The sequence below is a fragment of the Eleutherodactylus coqui genome, chromosome 1 (genome assembly GCF_035609145.1).
Source record: "Eleutherodactylus coqui strain aEleCoq1 chromosome 1, aEleCoq1.hap1, whole genome shotgun sequence".
NCBI classification, from domain to species: Eukaryota; Metazoa; Chordata; class Amphibia; order Anura; family Eleutherodactylidae; genus Eleutherodactylus; species Eleutherodactylus coqui.
In genome coordinates this window covers 97,966,564-97,987,129 of record NC_089837.1, presented here as the reverse complement: position 1 = coordinate 97,987,129, position 20,566 = coordinate 97,966,564, and the positions used below count along the sequence as shown (strand labels likewise).

Here is a 20,566-nt window from a genome sequence, read left to right as displayed (position 1 = left end):
GAGGATGCAGAAGACAAGCGGAGTGTCCCCGCTTGTGTTCTGCATCCAGATGTTTTCTGCATGGAGTGCCCGGCTGTTATACAGCCGAGCGCTCCGTGTTAGGTATGGAGAACAGAGCTGGACCTCTCTGCTCTTCATACTCAACCCGTTATCCGCAACCGGGATACAGCTGAAACAATAGTATCAGCTGTATCCCGCTGTAAATCCCTGATAAGGCTGATCATCATCTTTCAGCACACTGAAAGATAACGATGAGCAACGGGATAACGAAAACTGCACGATGTCAGTGCAATTCCACACAACGATTATTGCTCAAAAGACAGCTTTTGATTGAATTTTGAGCAATAATCGTTGCGTCTAAATGGGCCTTAAGGGCAAAAGGAAGTGAGACAGCAGTTTGAGTGCTAACGTGCTTAATGCGCTAGCGTAGCAATGCGGCATAATGTACCCAATCAGCAGGTATATAGATAAGAAAGGAATCTCTTTTGTGTAAGTTGTATAAAAAGTGTATGCCCCCTGTGTATGGGATTCAGTATATGAGATTACTCTTGTGAATCTGTATCAATACAAATAAAGAAGCTATATTCACCTGAAGAAACTGCCTCGGTGTATTGGAATCCCCCTATAATATAAGGGTAAACTTTAAAATAAAAGACACCAGTGAGTCATGTTAGGTGGGGGTCCTGTTGTACATTTTTCTACTGAGGTACAGGAGCTTCAATTTATGCCTCTCGGGTCAATGGAAGGTTTGTAAGAGGGGAGAGTGGTGCCCTGCTTCCCTTTTACTATGACTGAGCCCTTCTGACAGTGGCTGCTCTTGGACTAGTTTCTGTCAGACCAAGCAGGCGGAGAGAGGAGGACTGACTGGAGGTGCTGGAGAGGGGAGAGAAAGTGGTAGAAAGTTTTGTGGTACTCTATAAAGAGGAGAGAGTTGTGCCACAGTACAGAAAGGTGGAGATACAGGGGAAATGGTGGAGGTCATTAATGAGGAAGCTGCTGCTGGCTCACTGGACGAAAAAGGCAGCGCCTGTCCAAGGGAATGCTTGAGATATACCTAGAGCAGAGCAAAGCTGGTGCCAGGAACCTGGGAACTCCTGTGCTCTAGGCACTAACTCTGCCTGTTGAGCTATTCAGCTTGCTGGACAGCTCCCCCGCTGAATCATAGTCTAGTCCTTGCTCCTGTTGATCCAGTTCCTGCTTCCCTGTCTGGCTCTACCCCATTCCCTTGATTAGGCACACTATTTAAGCCTGGCCTTGAAGCCCTCCCCTCCTATTGTGTGATTATTGAGCTCCCAGCTTATACTCAAGCTCCTGCCTACTCTTCTGAACCAAACTGCTACTACTGTGTAGTGACCTCTGGCTTCCCCCAAATACGCTATGTGCCTGCTCCTTTGTACCACAACAGATATTACCCATTACTGACCTCTGACTATGCAATCTGTCCGCCCAGGTTACAAAAGAAAGGCTCTGAACCCACACAGACCCATTACAGCTACATTGATGCTGGAGGAACCCCTGTGCCTGTTGCTGAAAGGAAGAGCAGCTAGAGTTGTTGGATGATGATTTGGAGCATTGGAGTTAGTAGAGATGGACATGCTGATGGACATGCAAGAGGGGCTTCCAACGTTAGGTGTACACACGATTAGGGACCATGTTTAGTCACCCACAGGGCTGTGATAGGATTTATAGCAGAAGACATGGGACTCAGCTTTTCAATGAGATGTCCTGTCATATCAGGCTGAGTAGTGGCTCGAACTGGGAAAGGTAGACAATTCCTTAGGGTTACAAGCTCAGTGTTATTCTCAAGTTGCTGTGTTTAACCCATTGTAGACAGTAGCATAATGTATAGCGAGAGCATAAAAATTGTCGATTAATGATGTATGTCAGGTGTAATGGAGCAGCAGGCTCCCTTAAGTAGAGAGAGAAAGTAGTGAAGCATATGAGGCCTTGGTAGTATCATCATCTATGATATCATGTCATCCTAGGTGTAAGGACATGGTACAGATAGAGAGGCAGTTAGGTACATTTAAGTATGGCGTGAGTTACTCTTGGATGTCTTGCTGCTACCAAATTGAAGAAGGAATGTAAAGGTGATGTACCCAAGTGTCGCACATAATATGTTATAAAGCTATGTAAATTAAGTCTATCAAGTTCTTCCTATGGAGCAAAGTCATTTAACTATTACTTTCATTCAGTAAAGTTCTTTTTTGGAAAAAAAATGTGCTGCCTCTGTCTCCATCTGTCACCACCGCATTATTATATACCATCCACCTCCCTCAGGTTTATATGCAGCACTTTGTTTGAAAACATTATGATCCACATTTTCCAGACTTCTTCCATGGCCGCTGAAGCCTATGAGTGGCTGAGCGGTCACACGCACAATGTGGGACCTAACTACTGGATAGCTGATAAATGCTAAAGCAGTGGTGTTCTAATCGATGGAACCTCTTGGAAATACCAGAACAGGGAACCCTGGTTTCCCCCAGCTACAAAACTACAGCTAGAAGGAGTCTGAATGGAGCAGTGGTCAAGCATACACTCTGCTGCTCCATTCAAAGTCTATGGCACTGAGGGCTTAAACAGAGTGCAGAATGTAATATGCAGTCTCTCTTTAGGAAATTAACACTCTAAATGTCTCTTTAAGCTTCTCTCAATACCCTAGGCAACATTTTACTCAGTCTGTGACCAGGGGTTTGAGCACTGGATCCCTAGCAATGGTCTAATTTCCCCATGTGTCTTGCCCTATAGTAAGCTTGCTGACTAACTTATTTGTAAGCTTTTGTTGTTATGCACACCCAGTGTCACTTTGAGGCTGGCCTCACTTACGGTTCTGTTGCATGGGAATTACTACCAAGTCAAGCTTGTCCTTGGTGTGCAAATCTACTATGGATCTCCTCAGTTCCACAATTAAGCTGTCCTACTAAGTAAAGGCTGCTCTCTCCCTCTTTTTTGCTCCGGATGCCGACAGCAGATCTCTGGGCCTTCCTCACATTCCAGCACTCAGCTCAGCTTTGCCTTTTGTCCAACAGATGCCCTCACTCAACCAGCCTACCTGCAGACTGCTGCACCACTTGTGGCAGCTCCCCAGCAGTAAAAATTAACTTTCTTCATATAGGGCATCTCCATTGCATTTATCTGCTACATGAGCGTACTGTAAAGGGCATTGAAGGAACTCCTGCCCTCTCCATGGATTACGGTTTATGGCTTCTAGTCACTATTTCAGACTTTGCAGTATATGTATTAGTTATCTGCTTTTTTTTTTTCATTTCCATTTTTCCTATTGACATTTTGGGGCTTTGGGACCAATTACTTGGTTTCTGTCGTTATGGTTTCGAGTTACACTATTTCCAACTGACAATGGTTGTCCCAAAACCAATTAGTATTGTAACTTTGCGGAAATTGTGGGGGATGGGTGGCGTATAAATGGCTTACTTTTATAGCCTTGAAGTCTGCACATGGGTGATGGAGGTGACTATTAGTATAGAATGTGAATAAGGATTTAGAACCTTCCTTTTTCTATAGTGTTAATTTTTCTATGTTTATTGTTTTCTGCAGTTTTTCATTTATTCTATGTATTTTTACATCTTATTTGTGACTTCATTCTCACATTTCTGTTAAAATACAGTAATTATTTCTGTGCTTGGTTGTACTGGAAGCTGTGAGCCTATGTCACATTTCTCTGTTACGCTGCGTGGGGGGTTCGGTCTTAAAACTTTAAACAAACAGCCGACTTACTGAGCCTTTAGAAATGTGCTCAAAACACAAAGACCTTCATATAATTATGCAGTGGTTAAGAATATACAGTGCGGTAATAATGGGGAGACACACAGGCAGGCGCGCGGCACGTAACAGTACAAAGTGTGATGTATGACAGCAGAAGAATTTATTTCAACTCAGGGACTTAATGCATGTGATTAAATAATTCAGTCTATACCGCTGAGATGGTAAACTACAGAACTCTGCTCCACAATAGGTAACACATCAGATGGAGGGCGGAATAATACACGCTTGGTTAAAGTGCACAACTGCTTGTGCGGAAGCCATCTGCATGTTACATAAACCTTAGGCCAGTTTATCGTAAAACGTACATAATTCAGATCCATGTTGCTGACTTGTTCCGGATGATATTGCAACCGTATGCTGTCCGTATTTACGTAAATCTGTATTTGCCTCCGTATTTGCTGTCATTAGTCTTATTTTCTACTGAGCAAATACGGATCTCTGTTTGCGCAAAAGAAAATATGACAAGTGAATACAAATACGGAGGCAAATAGAAATCAAATACCGATGGCAATACTAATGACTTACAGTCGCATCTGTATTTTAATCACTTTCCATAGATTAGAATGAAAGTACTGACAAAATTAGTGCATGCTGCATTTTTTAACCCCTTGATGATGATTATCCGTACAGTCTGACTTTTGGTCACTCTATGGATCAATGCTCTCTACGGGTTTCTGTCTTTCATCGCTTCTTTCATTTCCACGATTAACCCCTTAGTGATGGCCTATTTTGTGCCTTAAGGACCAAGACATTTTCATAGTGCAAGACCCATAACTCATTGACAGAGCTGTATATAACGTATTTTTTAGATAAATGTGTTATATAACTTATTTTTTGCAGGGGAGATGATGCATTCCCCCCCCCCCCCCCCCCCCTTCCCTTTGAGTTTTGTTTCTACAGGGTTCACCTTTCGGTAAATATAACATGATAACGTGCTTAATTGGATCAACATGATTGCAGTGATACCAAGTTTATATAGATTTTTTTACATTTTTTTACTCCTTTATCATAAATTAACACATTTTAAAGAAATACAATTGAATCTGCATCGCCGCATTCTAAGACTCATATTATTTTTATTTTTTCACAATAGAGCTATGTAGGGTCCTAGTTTTTGTGGGTAGAGTTGTAGTTTTAATTGGCACCATTTTTGAGTACATGGCACTGGTTTTTATTGTTTTTTTGGGAGGTAGGTGGACAAATGAAAAATAGCAATTCTAGCATTACCCTAAGATAAATAGCACAAAATGTTCATTGTTTGGGTCATTATGAACATGGTAATACCTATTGTGTTGCTTTTTTAAAAATATTTTGGTATTTTATCTATTTAAAAAGGGTTTTAGGGCTGAGTCAGACGACCGTTTCTTTAAACGCATGTTAGGTGCGTTTGTGATTCGCATCTATTAGAACCAATGCTTTTCAACTGAAACGGTCACAGGTGCATTTTTTACATGCAAATAAAATTCACACCTGTAAACATATGGCAGGGAATCGCCAAACACACCTGAATGCGCACACGCACCTAATATTTGCACATAAAGTGCAGTGCCAACTCTATCCCCTGCTGCGGCTGTGACAGCTGCAGCAGTGGACTCCTTGGATGTGAAATTCCTGGATGCTGTCACATATAGGGGTTTCACCTTGTTGTCAATGGGGCCAGCAGCAGCGACGACCCCATTGAGCGACGACCCCATCACGATCCTCTGCCACAGCTGTGACAGAGAATTTCTTCATCTCCGCGGGGAGTCCCCTCATCACTGAACACTGTGACAGCATTGTCATAGTGTTCAGTGACAAGTGGACTCCCCGCAGGGATGAATAATATTCCTGCCACAGCTGTCACAGATGTGGCACAGAAGCACGATGTTCTCGCATTGCTTTCAATGGGGCCGGCGCTTCTGCAGCACCATTGAAAGCAATGGGATGATGGCAAGCCCTGCAGGGATTTTCAGAGAAGAGATTTAAATATAAGCGTTTCCCTGAAAATCATCCTTAGCTGTAGAAAAAAAAAATTAACTCACCTAGAAGCGCTGGCCGACTCTTCGCTCCGTCGCTGACAATGTTCTTCTGTCTTCTGCTGACCAGGATTGAAAATCCCCACCTCCAGAAAGCGCTGCCTCTAATTGGTTAAATGCAGGAATCAATCGCAGGCAGTGCTCAGCTGTCATTCAATGGGAGAACATCACGCTCCCGTACTACAGCTATGACAGCTGTGGCAGGGTAATTTTTCATCCCTGCCCGGAGTCCACTTGTCACTGAGCACTGTCACAGCTGTGGCAGAGGATCGTGATCTTCTCTGTATATTCTCAATGGGGTCGGCGCTGCTGCCGCCGGCCCCATTGACCACAAGGTGGAACTCCTGGATGTGATAGCATATAGGGGTATCACATCCAAGGAATCCCCTGTTGCAGCTGTGACAGCTGCAGCAGGGGATAGCGATGACACAACACTTTATGTGCAAATTTTGCAATTGTGTCAATGCACACAAGTGCGAATTTCGCAACGTGCTGGCCGCTTCGGGCATGTGAATTTTTGACGCATGTGTTTTGCTTTTTTTTTTAACACAACTAAGGCCGGCTTCACACGAGCGTGATGGGCTCCGCCGCGTAATATTCCGCAGTAAAGCCCGTCACGGCGCCCCCCAGAGACCCCATACTTACCAGCGGAAGATAGCGTGAAGACGCTTCCCCGCCCACCGCCGTCGCGTCATGTGACACGCCCACCGCGTCACATGACGCGGCCGGCCGTGTCCCGTGACGCGCTGGCCGCGTCATATGACGCGGCGGCGGTAGGCCGGAAAGCGTTTTTTTACGCTATCTTCCGCTGGTTACAACGGGAGATAGCGTGAACGGACGGCTTCCATTGACTGCAATGGAAGCCGTCAGCGCGTACACCCGCGGCAAATAGAACATGCTGCGGGTGAGGACGGGAGATTTCACGGTGCGAAATTCCGCGGTGGAATTCCGCATCGTGAGCATTGAGCTATTAGGTTCAATAGAACCTAATAGCAGGGGGCAACGCAGCAGATTTTTGCCGCGAATTTACGCTGCGTAAATCCGTTCGTGGGAAGGAGGCCTTAATGCGTTTAAAAATCAGTCGTCTGACTGAGGCCTCAGTTACACGGGTGCCCGTGTTACTGCAGGAAGGAGACGGCCGTACCTGAAGACGGCAATCTCTCTGCAGCGCCGGAGGAAAGAACATGTGACCAGCTTCATTGCCAGTCATGTGTTCTTTCATCAGCACTGCAGAGAGACGTCCGTCTTCAGGTACGGCCTGTCTTCTAACTATCAGTCACACGGGCGCATCAGCGCCGGTGTACGGATGCCGATGCGCCCGTGTGACTGAGCCCTGAGCCCTTAGTGGGGAAAATGTTTTTTTCTAAATTAAATTTTATAGAACTTTTTTAAATGCTATTTTTCAGTCTATGAAGAGGACTGGAATCTGCAATTGTTCGATCGCTAGGATAGTACATTACATTACTTGTGTAGTGCATTTCTACAGTGCCTCTAATAGCAGCCTATTAGATTGTGTGTGAGGTTGGGGTTTAATAAGCTGAGTTAGGCCTTAGTCACACGGGCGTTTTTTGCCGCGATTTGCGGATCGCATGACGGATGCGCATCCACAAATCGCGTGACCGGGGCCGAAAAATCGCCCGAAAAAACTGCTCCTAGCTGCGTTTCAATAGAAACGGGCCGGAGCAGTGCAGCGCTGTCCAGCGCATTAAATTCAATGGAGCCAGCAATAAATATATAAGCCCTTCCCTGCAATTCATCCAGAAATGTGTAAAAATAAAAAATATATATATACTCACCTTGTCCCGGCAGACGGAGTTCAGCGCGGCCGGCCGGCAGTTCTCCTGAACAGCTCAGAGAATGAGCTGCCTCTGATTGGTCACAGCATGACCAATCAGAGGCAGCTCTCACTCACACCCATTCATGAATTCATGAATGGGTGTGAGTGATAGCTGCCCCTGATTGGTCCCTGCGCTGAGCCAATCAGAGGCAGCACTCACTCACCCATTCATGAATTCATGAATGGGTGTGAGTGAGAGCTGCCTCTGATTGGTCAGGCTGTGACCAATCAGAGGCAGTTCATTCAGATGGCGGGGATTTTAAATCCCCGGCTGCTGTATACTACAGAGAGCAGTTCAGGAGAACTGCCGGCCGGCCGCGCTGAACTCCGTCTGCTGGGACAAGGTGAGTATATATTTTTTTTTTATTTTTACACATTTGTGGATGAATTGCAGGGAAGGGCTTATATATTTAAGCCCTTCCCGACAATTCATCCCGCGTTCGCCGGCAGCCCATTGCTTTCAATGGAGCCGGCTGTATTGCCGGCTCCATTGAATTCAATGGGCAAACATCATTCTTCTCTGCCACAGCTGTTACAGCTGTGGCAGAGGAGAATGATTTGTCTACTATATGTTCTCAATGGCGTCGGCGCTGCTGCCGCTGGCCCCATTGAGCGCATATAGAGAAAAGAACAGGAATCGCAGATCGCAGATAGGTGCGATCTGCGATTTCTGTTTTATAATTTATCGGACGAGCGCATAAAAAGCGCTCATGTGTCCGATACCATTGCAAAGCAATGGTTTTATAAAATCGCCGGATGCATGCGCATGCGCAAATCGCACGAAAAAACGCCCGTCTGACTAAGGCCTTACATGGCAGAAACTGAGACCTTTGTCAGACTTCTGGCTGCCATGGGAACCCATTAGTACCTTATAATCGCACTACAAACAGTTTTATTAGCCTATTTTGTATATTTTTTTTGTACAAAACCCCTATTCAGGTATGCAGCTAGCTGAAGACAGTTCTGAGAAATCCATCTTCAGCTATCTAACAGCATAGCAGAACAGGGAGCTCCAACTGTGCCTGAACTGCTCTCTCTAGTGCAGGCACAGTTGTTCCATATAACAGTTTACATATAATGCCTGCCTTACATTTTAGTAATTTTCAAACATAGTTCGTCTTTGCCTCCATGATGTGTCTCCCAGCACTGCTTTCATTAGTCTCCACTGCTCTGTTCCCCAGCGCTGTGTAAGGAGAAGCCGTTCTGTGTTGCAGATGGCTTCTCCCCTTCACAATGCCCATTCCCCTCCAGACCCGAGGTACTGTCAGGGACTCAGTGCATTAGGTGTACAGTACTGTCTGTCACAACCCAATGGACTGAGATCCTGACAGTCTCACAGAGAACATGCACACTGTGAGGGGAGAAGCTGTCTGCAGCACAGAACGGCTTCTCCTTATACAGTGCTGGGGAACAGAGCAGTGGAGACAGAAAATTAATGAAAACAGTGCTGGGAGACAGGTCATTACTAAAATATAAAGCAGGCATTATACATAAACTGTTATATGGAACAACTGTGCCTACACTAGAGAGAACAGTGCAGACACAGCTGGAGCTCCCTGCCCTGCTATGCTGTTAGCTGCTGAAGATGGATTTCTCAGCACTGTCTTTACATTATAGTTGAATGTAATGTTAACTTGATGCCATAAAATCTGTTTCAATTAGGTAGTGAGAATAAAACAATAGATAACAGATAGATATATAATGAATTAACGCTTATTATGTTTGTCTTTTTTATCTAGATCTGTTTTGTAAACCTAAAAGAGGATTCAAGCCATGAAGCTTTACGAAAGGTAAATCACATTCTGCATACGTTCTGCAGTACATTCATTAACTTACCACATAGTCCTTAGCTGACCTACACTCTTTATTACAGCAATACACTGTATATTGCCTGAGAGAAAGTCTTCTAATGGGATGTGTGGATGAATATATTTATTATCTGGTGACAGATGACTACTTAGGCCATTTACCCACATTAACAGGTCAAACACCCCAGGCAAAATCTATACACTGTTTTATGCCCTGTTGGATAGTGCATGACAGAGAGTAAGAGAACACCAGATAGATAATACCAATGTTATGCACCGTCCCCTATGGACCAGCACTTGGCATAGCACAATGTAATCCTTTTGCCTGGAGTGTTCCTATAAGTTGCTACTACCATAGTATTAATGATACTTTATAAGAACTTACTGTAGCACCAAGATGCAAACTAGATTTAAGGCATCTATGTGCACACAAAAAGGTATGCCTAATAGAACCATTGGTTCTCTATGCAGTGTTCAGATGTCCATCTTTTACAGGCGCAAAATACTCGCACCTGCAAAAGATAGGACATCCATGCCCCAGGAAGGTCTGTGCTGTGTGTAAAATATCCCCGCGGGGAGTCCTCCCATCACTGAACACTGTGACATCACTGTCACAGTGTTCAGTGACAAGGGGACTCCCCACAGGGTTCACAGGAATTCCCTGCTACAGCTGTAACAGCTTTGGCAGAGGATCACTTTCTTCTCCCATTGCTTTCAATGGGGCTGGGGCTGCAGCCGCCCCATTGAAAGCAATAGGATGCAGGCAACCCCCGCAGCAATGATTTTTAGGGAAGGGCTTGAAATGTAAGCCCTACCCTAAAAATCATTCCTAGCTGGTGTAAAAAATGAAAAAAATATATATATACATCACCTCTCCGCCGCTATCGGGGCTCCGGACATCTTGTCACTTGGTCCCCGGCAGTGTTCTGAAGCTCTTTCAGCAGGCAGGGATTCATTGAGTTCAATGAATGGCTGAGCACTGCCTGTGATTGGCTGAGCGCACAGCCAATCAGACACAGTCCTTTCAGAAGGCAGGGATTTTTAAATCCCGGCAGGAGAAGAAGCTTCAGAAGAGTGCCAGGAAGCCAGCGAGAAGACACGCCGGAGAGGTTGTATTTTTTTTTGCTTTTTTTCACAGAAGCTAGGGATGATTTTCAGGGAAGGGCTTATATTACAAGCCTTTCCCCAAAATCACTGCAGGGGTTGCCTGCATCCCATTGCTTTCAATGGGACGGCTGCAGCGCCAGCTCAATTGAAAGCAATGGGCATGGAGCTTTGGTGACACGCATTTTTAACATGCGTGGAGCAGGGTTTTGGTGCACATAGGTGTGTGAAAAACAACGCTTGTCTGACTGAGCCCTTATCCAGAAAAATCTACATGATGCAAATATTATTTTTCTGGTTAGCGACTAAAGGTATTATTTCTAAAATACTTTTGTCTTTTTCATACAAAAGTATTTACCATCAAACAAATTGTTCATAAACAGAGATAATCTAACTACACTATCCTACTAAAAGTAATTGGACACCAGAGCAATCATGGCCCATTTACACGTAACAATTCTAGCCCAAAATTTGTTCAAGTGTAAACGCAAAAAAAAAATCACTCACTATTCATTCGCAGTTGTTTATCGCTGACTTTCAGTCTGCAAAAAAAACTATCGCTGGATCGTTGACGTCTTGCTCAGTTTAAATGTTCCGCGCTCAGCACTTCACATAGAAGGTGAAGCGCTGAGCGAGAAGCCCACAATCCAGTCTAAACGCTCTGCACGAGCGCTAATGACCTTAGCAGTGATGTCAGCAGTGCTCACGCAGTCGTTTAAATGACTGTCAGCCCATGTAAAAGGGCCATTAAAAGTAGTACTTATTTACATATGTTAATACTTAGTGGGGCTCCTTTGGCCCTAATGATACCAGATACTCTCCATGGTATACTTTCCCCTAACATCTGATACACTTCAGCTGGTATTTCCCTTGATTTATCCTGTAAACATTTGGTATGTCTCTCAAAGAAGATGGACGCTGGTCATATTTCCTGACCTGACATTCCAGTTCATCCAGGAGATGTTCAGTAGGTTCAGGTCGGACTCTGTGCTAGTTGGTCCAATCATGGAACATCCACATCCTCAAACCAATGTAAAACCGCGTTGGATTTGTGACAAGGCACATTGTCTTGTTGGAAGTATAGCTGACCATTCCCAGAGTATTACCACATTGTCAGCAGCACATTATTGTCTAGACTGTCACCTCCGTGTTCATGGTTCTTGTCCCTACAACCAGCGGACTAAGAACCATGCCACATAAAACATCATAATGGAACCTCCGCCATACTTAACTGTTGGCGCAACACACTCAGGCGAAAGGCGTTCCCCAGGCTCCTCCACATTTATGTACATAAATAATATTATTGATTCTTGCTCCGATGTCCAATTACGGTTAGTAGGATAGTGTAGATGCACAAAGAAGCACTTTATTGATAAGGGTGGCCATACATAGTAGATATACATCAGCTGAATCTGCCAATTTTATCAAGAGTGGATGAACTTTGGATATATATGGTGGCTTCATCATGGCAGATATTGCAGGAGATAACGATCAGGCAGCTGGATATCCTTTTTTGGAGATTGGTCAGAGGTGTCTGGCAATGACTTTCTTCTCTTTCTACATACAATACACATACACACTTGACTGAAAATTGGTGAGGACAGGTGAAATAGCTGAGAATTCAGCCAACAGTCATCTAATGTTGTATGTGTAGCCTAAGACAAAGGACACTATACAATTGTATTTCTGCAGTTTCTTCCAGTTATTGCTATTCATGTATGTAATTCATAATTATTACTGATATTTATTGTTGCCATCAGACATTTCATGTACTGAAACCACAACTGCTTTATGTTTTAGAAGTTGGATGAAGTGTCTCCAGATCTACAGAGGTTGATAAACTCCATGCGGTCACAAGAGCTGGCAGAGAATGAGATTGTGTTATTGAGTGGATTGTCTAACAAGAAATGTGGACAAGTTCCAGATATCCAACAAGTAGGTAGAAACTGTCTACTGTAGAAATAATATCGTATATATAAGGCAGAATTTTTCACATGGATTCCGCCAGTAAAACCATGGCGGAAATGAGCAGCTCTTCTGCCACAATGTTTGCCACCAATCTGCATGTGGATTTAGCTCTATCAAAGGGCAAAATCTCCATGCAAAATTGTGACGCATTTCTGTGTGAAGAAGTGACGTGTCATGTGCTGATGGCAATCTGCATGCAAATGCAGCAGAATTCTGCACATGGAAATCTGCCAATGACAGGACAGATCTGCAGCGAAAACTGTATCAGTATAGCCGCAGACTTCTGCTGCATTTTTGCAGGTGGAACCCGCATAGAAAATTCTGTGATAGAATCAGCCGCATGAACATCGCCTAATAATAATATAGTGTAGAAATGAAAAACAAACACTTGCTTCTCCTCGTTCCTTAAACCTAAAACAGAAATCAATTCTTTTAAACTTGTAGCCAAAACATCTATTTCAGCAGTCTTTCGAGAGATAGATATGAGATAGATAGATAGATAGATAGATAGATAGATAGATAGAGAGATAAATAAATAGATATGAGATAGATATGCAATAGATAGATAGATATGAGATAGACAGATATGCGATAGATAGATATGCGATAGGTAGATATGAGATAGGTAGATATGAGATAGGTAGATATGAGATAGATAGATATGAGATAGATAGATATGAGATAGATAGATAGATAGATATGAGATAGATAGATAGATAGATAGATAGATAGATAGATAGATAGATAGATAGATAGATAGATAGATATGAGATAGGTAGATATGAGATAGATAGATATGAGATAGATAGATATGAGATAGATAGCTAAATATATATGAGATAGATATGCGATAGATAGACAGATAGATATGCAATAGATATGAGATAGATAGATAGATAGATAGATAGATAAATAGATATGAGATAGATAGCTAGATATGCCATAGATAGATATGCAATAGATAGATATGCGATAGATAGATAAATAGATATGCGATAGATAGATATGCGATAGATAGATATGAGATAGGTAGATATGAGATAGATAGATAAATAGATATGAGATAGATAGATAGCTAGATATATATGAGATAGATATACGATAGACAGATAGATATGCGATAGATAGATATGAGATAGATAAATAGATATGAGATAGATAGCTAGATATGAGATAGATATGCGATAGATAGATATGCAATAGATAGATATGAGATAGATAAATAGATATTAGATAGATAGATAGATAGATAGATAGATATGCGATAGATATGCGGTAGATAGATATGAGATAGATAGATAGATAAATAGAGATGAGATAGATAAATAAATATGAGATGGATAAATATGGGATAGATAGCTACATATATATGAGATAGATATGCGATAGATAGACAGATAAAAATGTGATAGATAGATATGAGATAGATAGATATGAGATAAATAGCTAGATATATATGAGATAGATATGCGACAGATAGATAGATAAATAAATAGATATGAGACAGGATATAGATAGATAGTAGAGATGAGCGAGCACACTCGTTTAAGGCAGATACTCGAGCGAGCAGCGGTCTTCTCGAGTAACTGATTACTCGTCTGAGCAAATGCGGGGGAGCGGCGGGCAAAAGCGGGGGGAGAGAGATCTCTCTGCCCCCCGCTCGACCCCCCCCCCCCCCCGCCAACGCTTTTTCTCGCTCGAGTAATCAGTTACTCGAGAAGACCGATGCTCGCTCGAGTATCTGCCTTAAACAAGCATGCTCGCTCATCTCTAATAGATGGATATTAGATAGATATGAGATATAACATAGATAGATAGATATGGGATAGATAGATAGATATGAGATAAATATGAGATAGACAGATAGATAGATATGAGATAGATAGATAGATATGGGATAGATAGATATGAGATAGATAGATATGAGATATAACATAGATAGATAAATATGAGATAGATAGATATGGGATAGATAGATATGAGATAGATATGAGATAGATATGAGATAGATAGATAGATAGATAGATAGATAGATAGATAGATATTAGATAGATAGATAGATAGATATGAGATAGATAGATAGATAGATAGATAGATATGAGATAGATAGATAGATATTAGATAGATAGATAGATAGATAGATAGATAGATAGATAGATCATAGATAGATGGATAGATAATGCTGCGGAGGAGAATGGGTTAATGTCAGGCCGCTCTCTATTCCTCTCCTATGCACCATTAGCACTGTGACTACAATGATTTCCTCCCGTTCTGTGATGTATGTGACAATCTATGTGTATATTTTTATCTGTTACAAACATGTCAGTTAGATCCAATAATTTCTCCTGTTCCGTTCCAGCGGATTCTATTTTTCACGCTCCGCAATTTACCATCATTACCCACGTTATTTATATTTTTTAATGCCAGAATCCGACCATTAGAGCCCACTTACACGTCCCACGGCGACGTAACCGAGTCATCACATCAAACAAAAGTGCATTCCCTAAATAGCTGCCGCTATACATCAGCATGCTAGGTCCTGCACTTATTTATCTACCTGTTAAGCATTGTATTCATGCCCTCACAATAGGACTATTACGCTCCCACGAGAAGTGCACCAAAAATTATGCCGCAATTTTCTTTATTTACCATAAAACGGAAGCACTTCTTTTCAGACCTTACAAGGACCTTTAGGGAAATGCTCAAATGTTCACCTCTATTTATGTGAAGTGCATTTAAATAAGGCTGTGAACTAAAATATGTGCAGACGTCTGTGTGCCCATATCCATTCCTGGTTCATTGCTATGCATTGTACAATCGCTCTCAGTGATATGAGTTATAGGCGGAATTTCATAGTTTTAGTACATAACAGAATTGAGTATAATCACTGCCAGGATCTCCAATACACGGATCTCCAACTGTTGTGAAACTAAAATTCAAGCATTCAGGAAACTGTAGTTTTTCAATAGCTGGGCAGCCGAATGTTGAGGACCACTGCTGTTTTACCCATCCATGCTAAGGAACGATGATTTGTGCATTCTGACACATTCATTGAAGCACAAACAATTTGTTTGACTGTGTTCCGCCTGTTCGTCGGAACAATTATTGACATCCTCCTTTGACCCCTTTTGTCGATGAGTAGTTTACATCCACAGAATCCCCTTTCACTGGATGGTTTTCCTTGATCACACCATACTTGATTGCATGAGAAAACCCTACAAGGTTGACACTAAGATCCTAGCATTGATGACCCGGCTTCATTCAAAGTCGCTCCGATCATTCAATTCTCCCATCTAATGTAGATTCACACTGAAACAGAACCATGGAAAATGTACCTGATTTTATGCTGCATTCCAGGGTCACATGTCTAATTTCCATACAGAAGTGTGGTGTACAGAAAAAATGACAGCGCCCCCAGATAGAAACAAATCAAATGTTCAGGAACAGACTGACCAGGTGTGGTAGGGTCGCCCCTGCATATGCGGGGTGCCCCATGACACCTGACAGCTTGGAAGGCCTTTGTGTGTATGCCTTAGTGGATAAGAGAGAATCCTTGTCCAACGTGGACATTCATTAAGAAGAGTGCCAGTCGCAGCGGTCCGATCCAAAACAGTGGCCCGGGTTGGCAACTTAGTGAAAAACAAAAAGGGGCAGACAGCGCTCAAGGACAATCCTACATGTAGCAAACCAAGCAATAGGTAGACAAGAAATGGGAAGTCGGTCACGTCCTTTACCAGGGAGGTACGTAGGCCCAGGAGGACCTTCGTCGACTCCCTGTAACCAGAAATCCAGTTATCTAAGTAGGTCCAGAGCTGCAGGCATGCAGAATTGAATAGAAGGATTAATATTCGGGGTATTAGGGCTCCTTTCCACTGGCGAGGTAATCGCACGTTTTCAGTGCGATGAGAGAGTGCGAGCTCTCGCAGGAAAGTCCCACACATGTTATTCTATGACAACCTTTCCACTAGCGATGTTTAAGGGCAAGCTGCGATGCGAGGATTAAAAATCGCAGCAGGAGGACTGTTTCAGCGTTTTGCATTTTTCTGTCACCCACATAGTGCAATGGCAAAACAGATTCTCACATCGCAACGCAAAAGCTTGCGATTTTGCAGCATTGCCATGCGATTTTAACCTTGCGATTTTCTCTCAGCAATATTGCTATCGCCAGTGGAAAGGAGCCTTAAGGGTGACTACCCACTAGCGTTTTTTTTCCACTGCAAATTCGCTACGTTTTTTTTTCTAATTGTTAATGGGACTTTCTAATGTTAAAAACGCAGCGCACTAAAAACGCAAGTAGCGTTACGTTGGGTCGCATTGCGTTTTTAACATTAGAATGGCCCATTGGCAATTGGTGAAAAAAAACGCTAGAGGGTAGTCACCCTTAATTGGAATTTAAGCAAATAAAGACAGATTCCCTATAAAACAAAATTAAAATAATAAAATGATGAAATTAAAATAAAAACAATGACTAAATTCTGTAAAGCCAATAAAGACAATGGAATTAAAATGAGAAATATTCTGTGACACATTTTGGGGATTATAGCATAACGATCCCCCTTTTTTTATTGGCTTCACAGCCTTTAGTCGTTGCTTTTGTTTTATTTCGCTTTGTTTTTTATTTTTATTTTCTTTTATAAAAAATATGTGTCTATGGCTTGAATTCCAATTAATACCCTCTAGACCACCTACTTGGATAACTGCCTTTTTGGATACAGGGAGTCGATGGAGGTCCTCCTGGGTCTACGTACCTCCGTAGTAAAGTAAGTGGCCCACTTTCCAATTCTTTTATACCTATTGATTGGTTTGCTACATGAATAATTGTTCTTGAGCACTGTCTGCCCCTTTTTGTTTTTCCATTTCACCCCGCTAATTTCCATACAGGGAAGCTCCAACTGTGGAAGGGCTGATTTGTCAGGCCTCACATGGAATACTGCGTACAGCTCTGGTCACCGGTGCTCAGAAAAGATGTTACAGTGCTGGAGGGGGTTCAAAGAAGGGCAACTAAACTAATACATGGAATGACGGGACTGGAATACCCAGAGAGGCTATCAAAATAGGGATTATTCACCCTGGAAAAAAGACGGCTAAGAGGAGATCAAATAACTATGTATAAATACATGAGGGGACGATACAAGGATCTCTCCCATGATCTGTTTATACCCAGGACCGCAACGGTAACAAGAGGGCATCCGCTATGTTTAGAGGAAAGCAGGTTTCATCACTAACATAGAAAGGGGTTCTTTACTGTAAGAGCAGTTAGACTGTGGAACTCTCTGCCTGAGGTTGTGGTGATGGCAAAATCCATAGAGGACTTTAAAAGGGGACTTGATGTCTTTCTAGAGCGGAAGGATATTACAGGATATAAATCTTAGGTTAATTTTTAATCTGGGTACACAGGCAGGTAGGAACTATTAGGGGTTGATCCAGGGATTAGTCTGATGCCATTAGGGAGTCGGGAAGGAATTTTTCCCCCAAAAGGGCTAATTGGCTCCTGCTCTTGTGTTTTTTTTGCCTTCCTCTGGATAAACAACACAGGAGGATAAACAGGCTGGACTAGATGGACATTGTCTTCATTCGGCCTTACGAACTATGTTACTATGTAATAAAATGGCCATTCAGTATATAATAACTCTAAATATGAGTCCAATCATTTTCCTGGCTCCATTACAATGTGTTATACAGGTTCTGCTAGTGATATCATATTTCTCTTAAGCTCCAAACTTTCCTTTGAATTGAGTATAATAAAGATGAATCCCTCACCTAATTCTTCATTGAGATAAATTCTTTTACAAAGGAGCTATAATACTGTATTTACTGAGGCTAAGAAAGACGTTCCACCAAAGCTTTAAGTGTCTGATGCCATCTGTCGCTTTGTAATGAAGAGTACACGCTGAGAAAGCAAACGCGGATTGCCAGTTGATGAGAAGCTAAGATCGATGTGACAACTAATATGGAAATGCAAAAATATAAGTCATTAAAGAATATAAAATGTTGTACACATGCCACCCATGCCCCTCGGTGGATATGTTACATATGCCATTCTCACAGTGAACACGTGCTGCGCATGCACCACTCACACATAGGACATGTATTACAGCATGAGTCTCACACAAACACTGGATACGATGCAGCAGAAGGAGTTGCAATGAATACACAATATTTATTGATAAGCAAAGGAATAAAAATAGGTCATATTTAGAGATGAGCAAGCATGCTCGTCCGAGCCTGATACTCGATCGAGGATTAGTATACTCGAAAGTACTCGTCACTTGAGCGAGCACCACATGAGTGAGCATGGGTCATCTTGAAAAGTGCTCGAGTCTCCCATTGACTTCAATGGGGTTCCTTAATCGAACTGAGCTCTCGAGCATTACAAAAAGCTCGGCTCGAGTAACGAGCACCCGAGCATTTTGGTACTCGCTCATCTCTAGTCATATTATATTAGTAAGTAAGTAACTAAACTGTTACCATTGAATTACATACCGCTAGCTACTAATAACTAAATCCTAGGATTATTGACCCTGTTCAATCTAGTTTCGAACCTCGTCCAACATTCAGACTTCCCTGCACAGTTCTGATGTCGGGTGAGGTCCATCACATGGTTCTAACACTATGCAGGACAGCTCTCCAATGTCGGAGGCTGTTCTGCATATGTATATTACACGATGCAGGACAGCGCAGCTCCAATGTCAGAGGCTGTTCTGCATTTCTTTATTATACTATGCAGGGCAGCCTCTGACATCGCAGCTGCACTGTCCTGCATACTCTATTTTTTCTAATTGACATAATAAGACTCTGTTCATTTCTGATTTCTGTAAGGATATCTATCTATCTTATCTGTCTCTCTATCTATCATTAGAGAAATTAGAAATAAATAATCTTATAATGTAAATGAATGTCATATCAATATACATATATTTACGGAATTATTAAAAATTCTCTTCCAGATGTGCAACACTCATAACTCATGTTAAACTTAACAAAAAAGATTGCTGAAATAAGAGCTGTGGATTGTGTGGATTGTAGGGTAATTGGATTGGAAGGGGTTACTATTAGAGTTGAGCAAACATACTCTATCGAGCTTGATGCTCGTTCGAGTATTAGCATACTTGATGGTGCTCGTTACTCAAACGAGCATCAAATTGTGTTTGACCCCGCACCAGCTTTTGGCTCCTCCCCACTGTGACGTGCCTGTTTTGGCCCCTCCCCTTTTTGTCTGGCAGGAAGGGGAAGGAGGGGAACCAAGAAAAAAAATAAAATAGCTCAGGACCCGGCGTCCCACATACAAAAATGCTTGAGTCTCCCATTGTAGTCAATGGGGTTAGTTACTCGAGTAGAGCTCTCGAATTTTACAAAAAGCTCCACTCGAATAACACGGACCCGAGCATTTGGATGTTCGCTTATCTCTAGTTACTATACTATGCACAATAAATATTAGTAATACCTGATATTTAGAGTGAAATAATGTGTCAGAAAAAACGGTTTCAGTAACGCTGCAAACTGATCAGTCTTGTGTATCAGAAATATAAATCATATAACTTATGCCCAATTTGTCTTGACAAGGGATTAACACTTCACTTCCCATTATACTGCAAGACTGTAGTAGCGCAATTTTAATGAAAGTCCAGAGTCAGTGTTTCTGGATCTTTTAGGCTCAGTGCTTATTAATCCATCTATCTCAGTCCACATCTGAGTACTCAAGCCCAAAATTTGTAATAGCTATTTTGTCTCTGCCCCTATCTGCAGCAAGCCTGCTGGTAACTTTTTAATTTCTAATAGTGTGCACACCTAGCAGTTTTTACTGAGGCTGACCTCACTTACAACTTAGTGTCAACTAAGTTCTTGGTATTCTCTTTGGTCATGATCTGTTGTTCTGTAGTGCAGTTACACAGTCTCTTGGTCTTCCAGGCATTCACTCAGGCAATACAACAGTAGCAATTCGAGCAGCTCTTCTCACATCCAGGGACTCGGGTTCCCACTCTCTCCTTGCTGGCAGCAGCAGCTCCCCTGCAGACTGTTGCACCTGTCCAGCAACAGCTCTACACACTTAC

General features: G+C 42.4%; 1 protein-coding gene across 1 annotated transcript in view; it reads left to right on the top strand.

Annotated features, from left to right (window-relative positions):
• Window positions 1-20,566, top strand: part of SPHKAP (SPHK1 interactor, AKAP domain containing) — a 196,676-nt gene that overhangs the window by 148,567 nt on the left and 27,543 nt on the right. Inside the window, exons 4-5 of the mRNA XM_066598216.1 lie at window positions 9,375-9,425; window positions 12,348-12,482. Coding sequence (XP_066454313.1) covers window positions 9,375-9,425; window positions 12,348-12,482 — 186 coding nt within the window. The remainder of the gene's footprint in view (window positions 1-9,374; window positions 9,426-12,347; window positions 12,483-20,566) is intronic.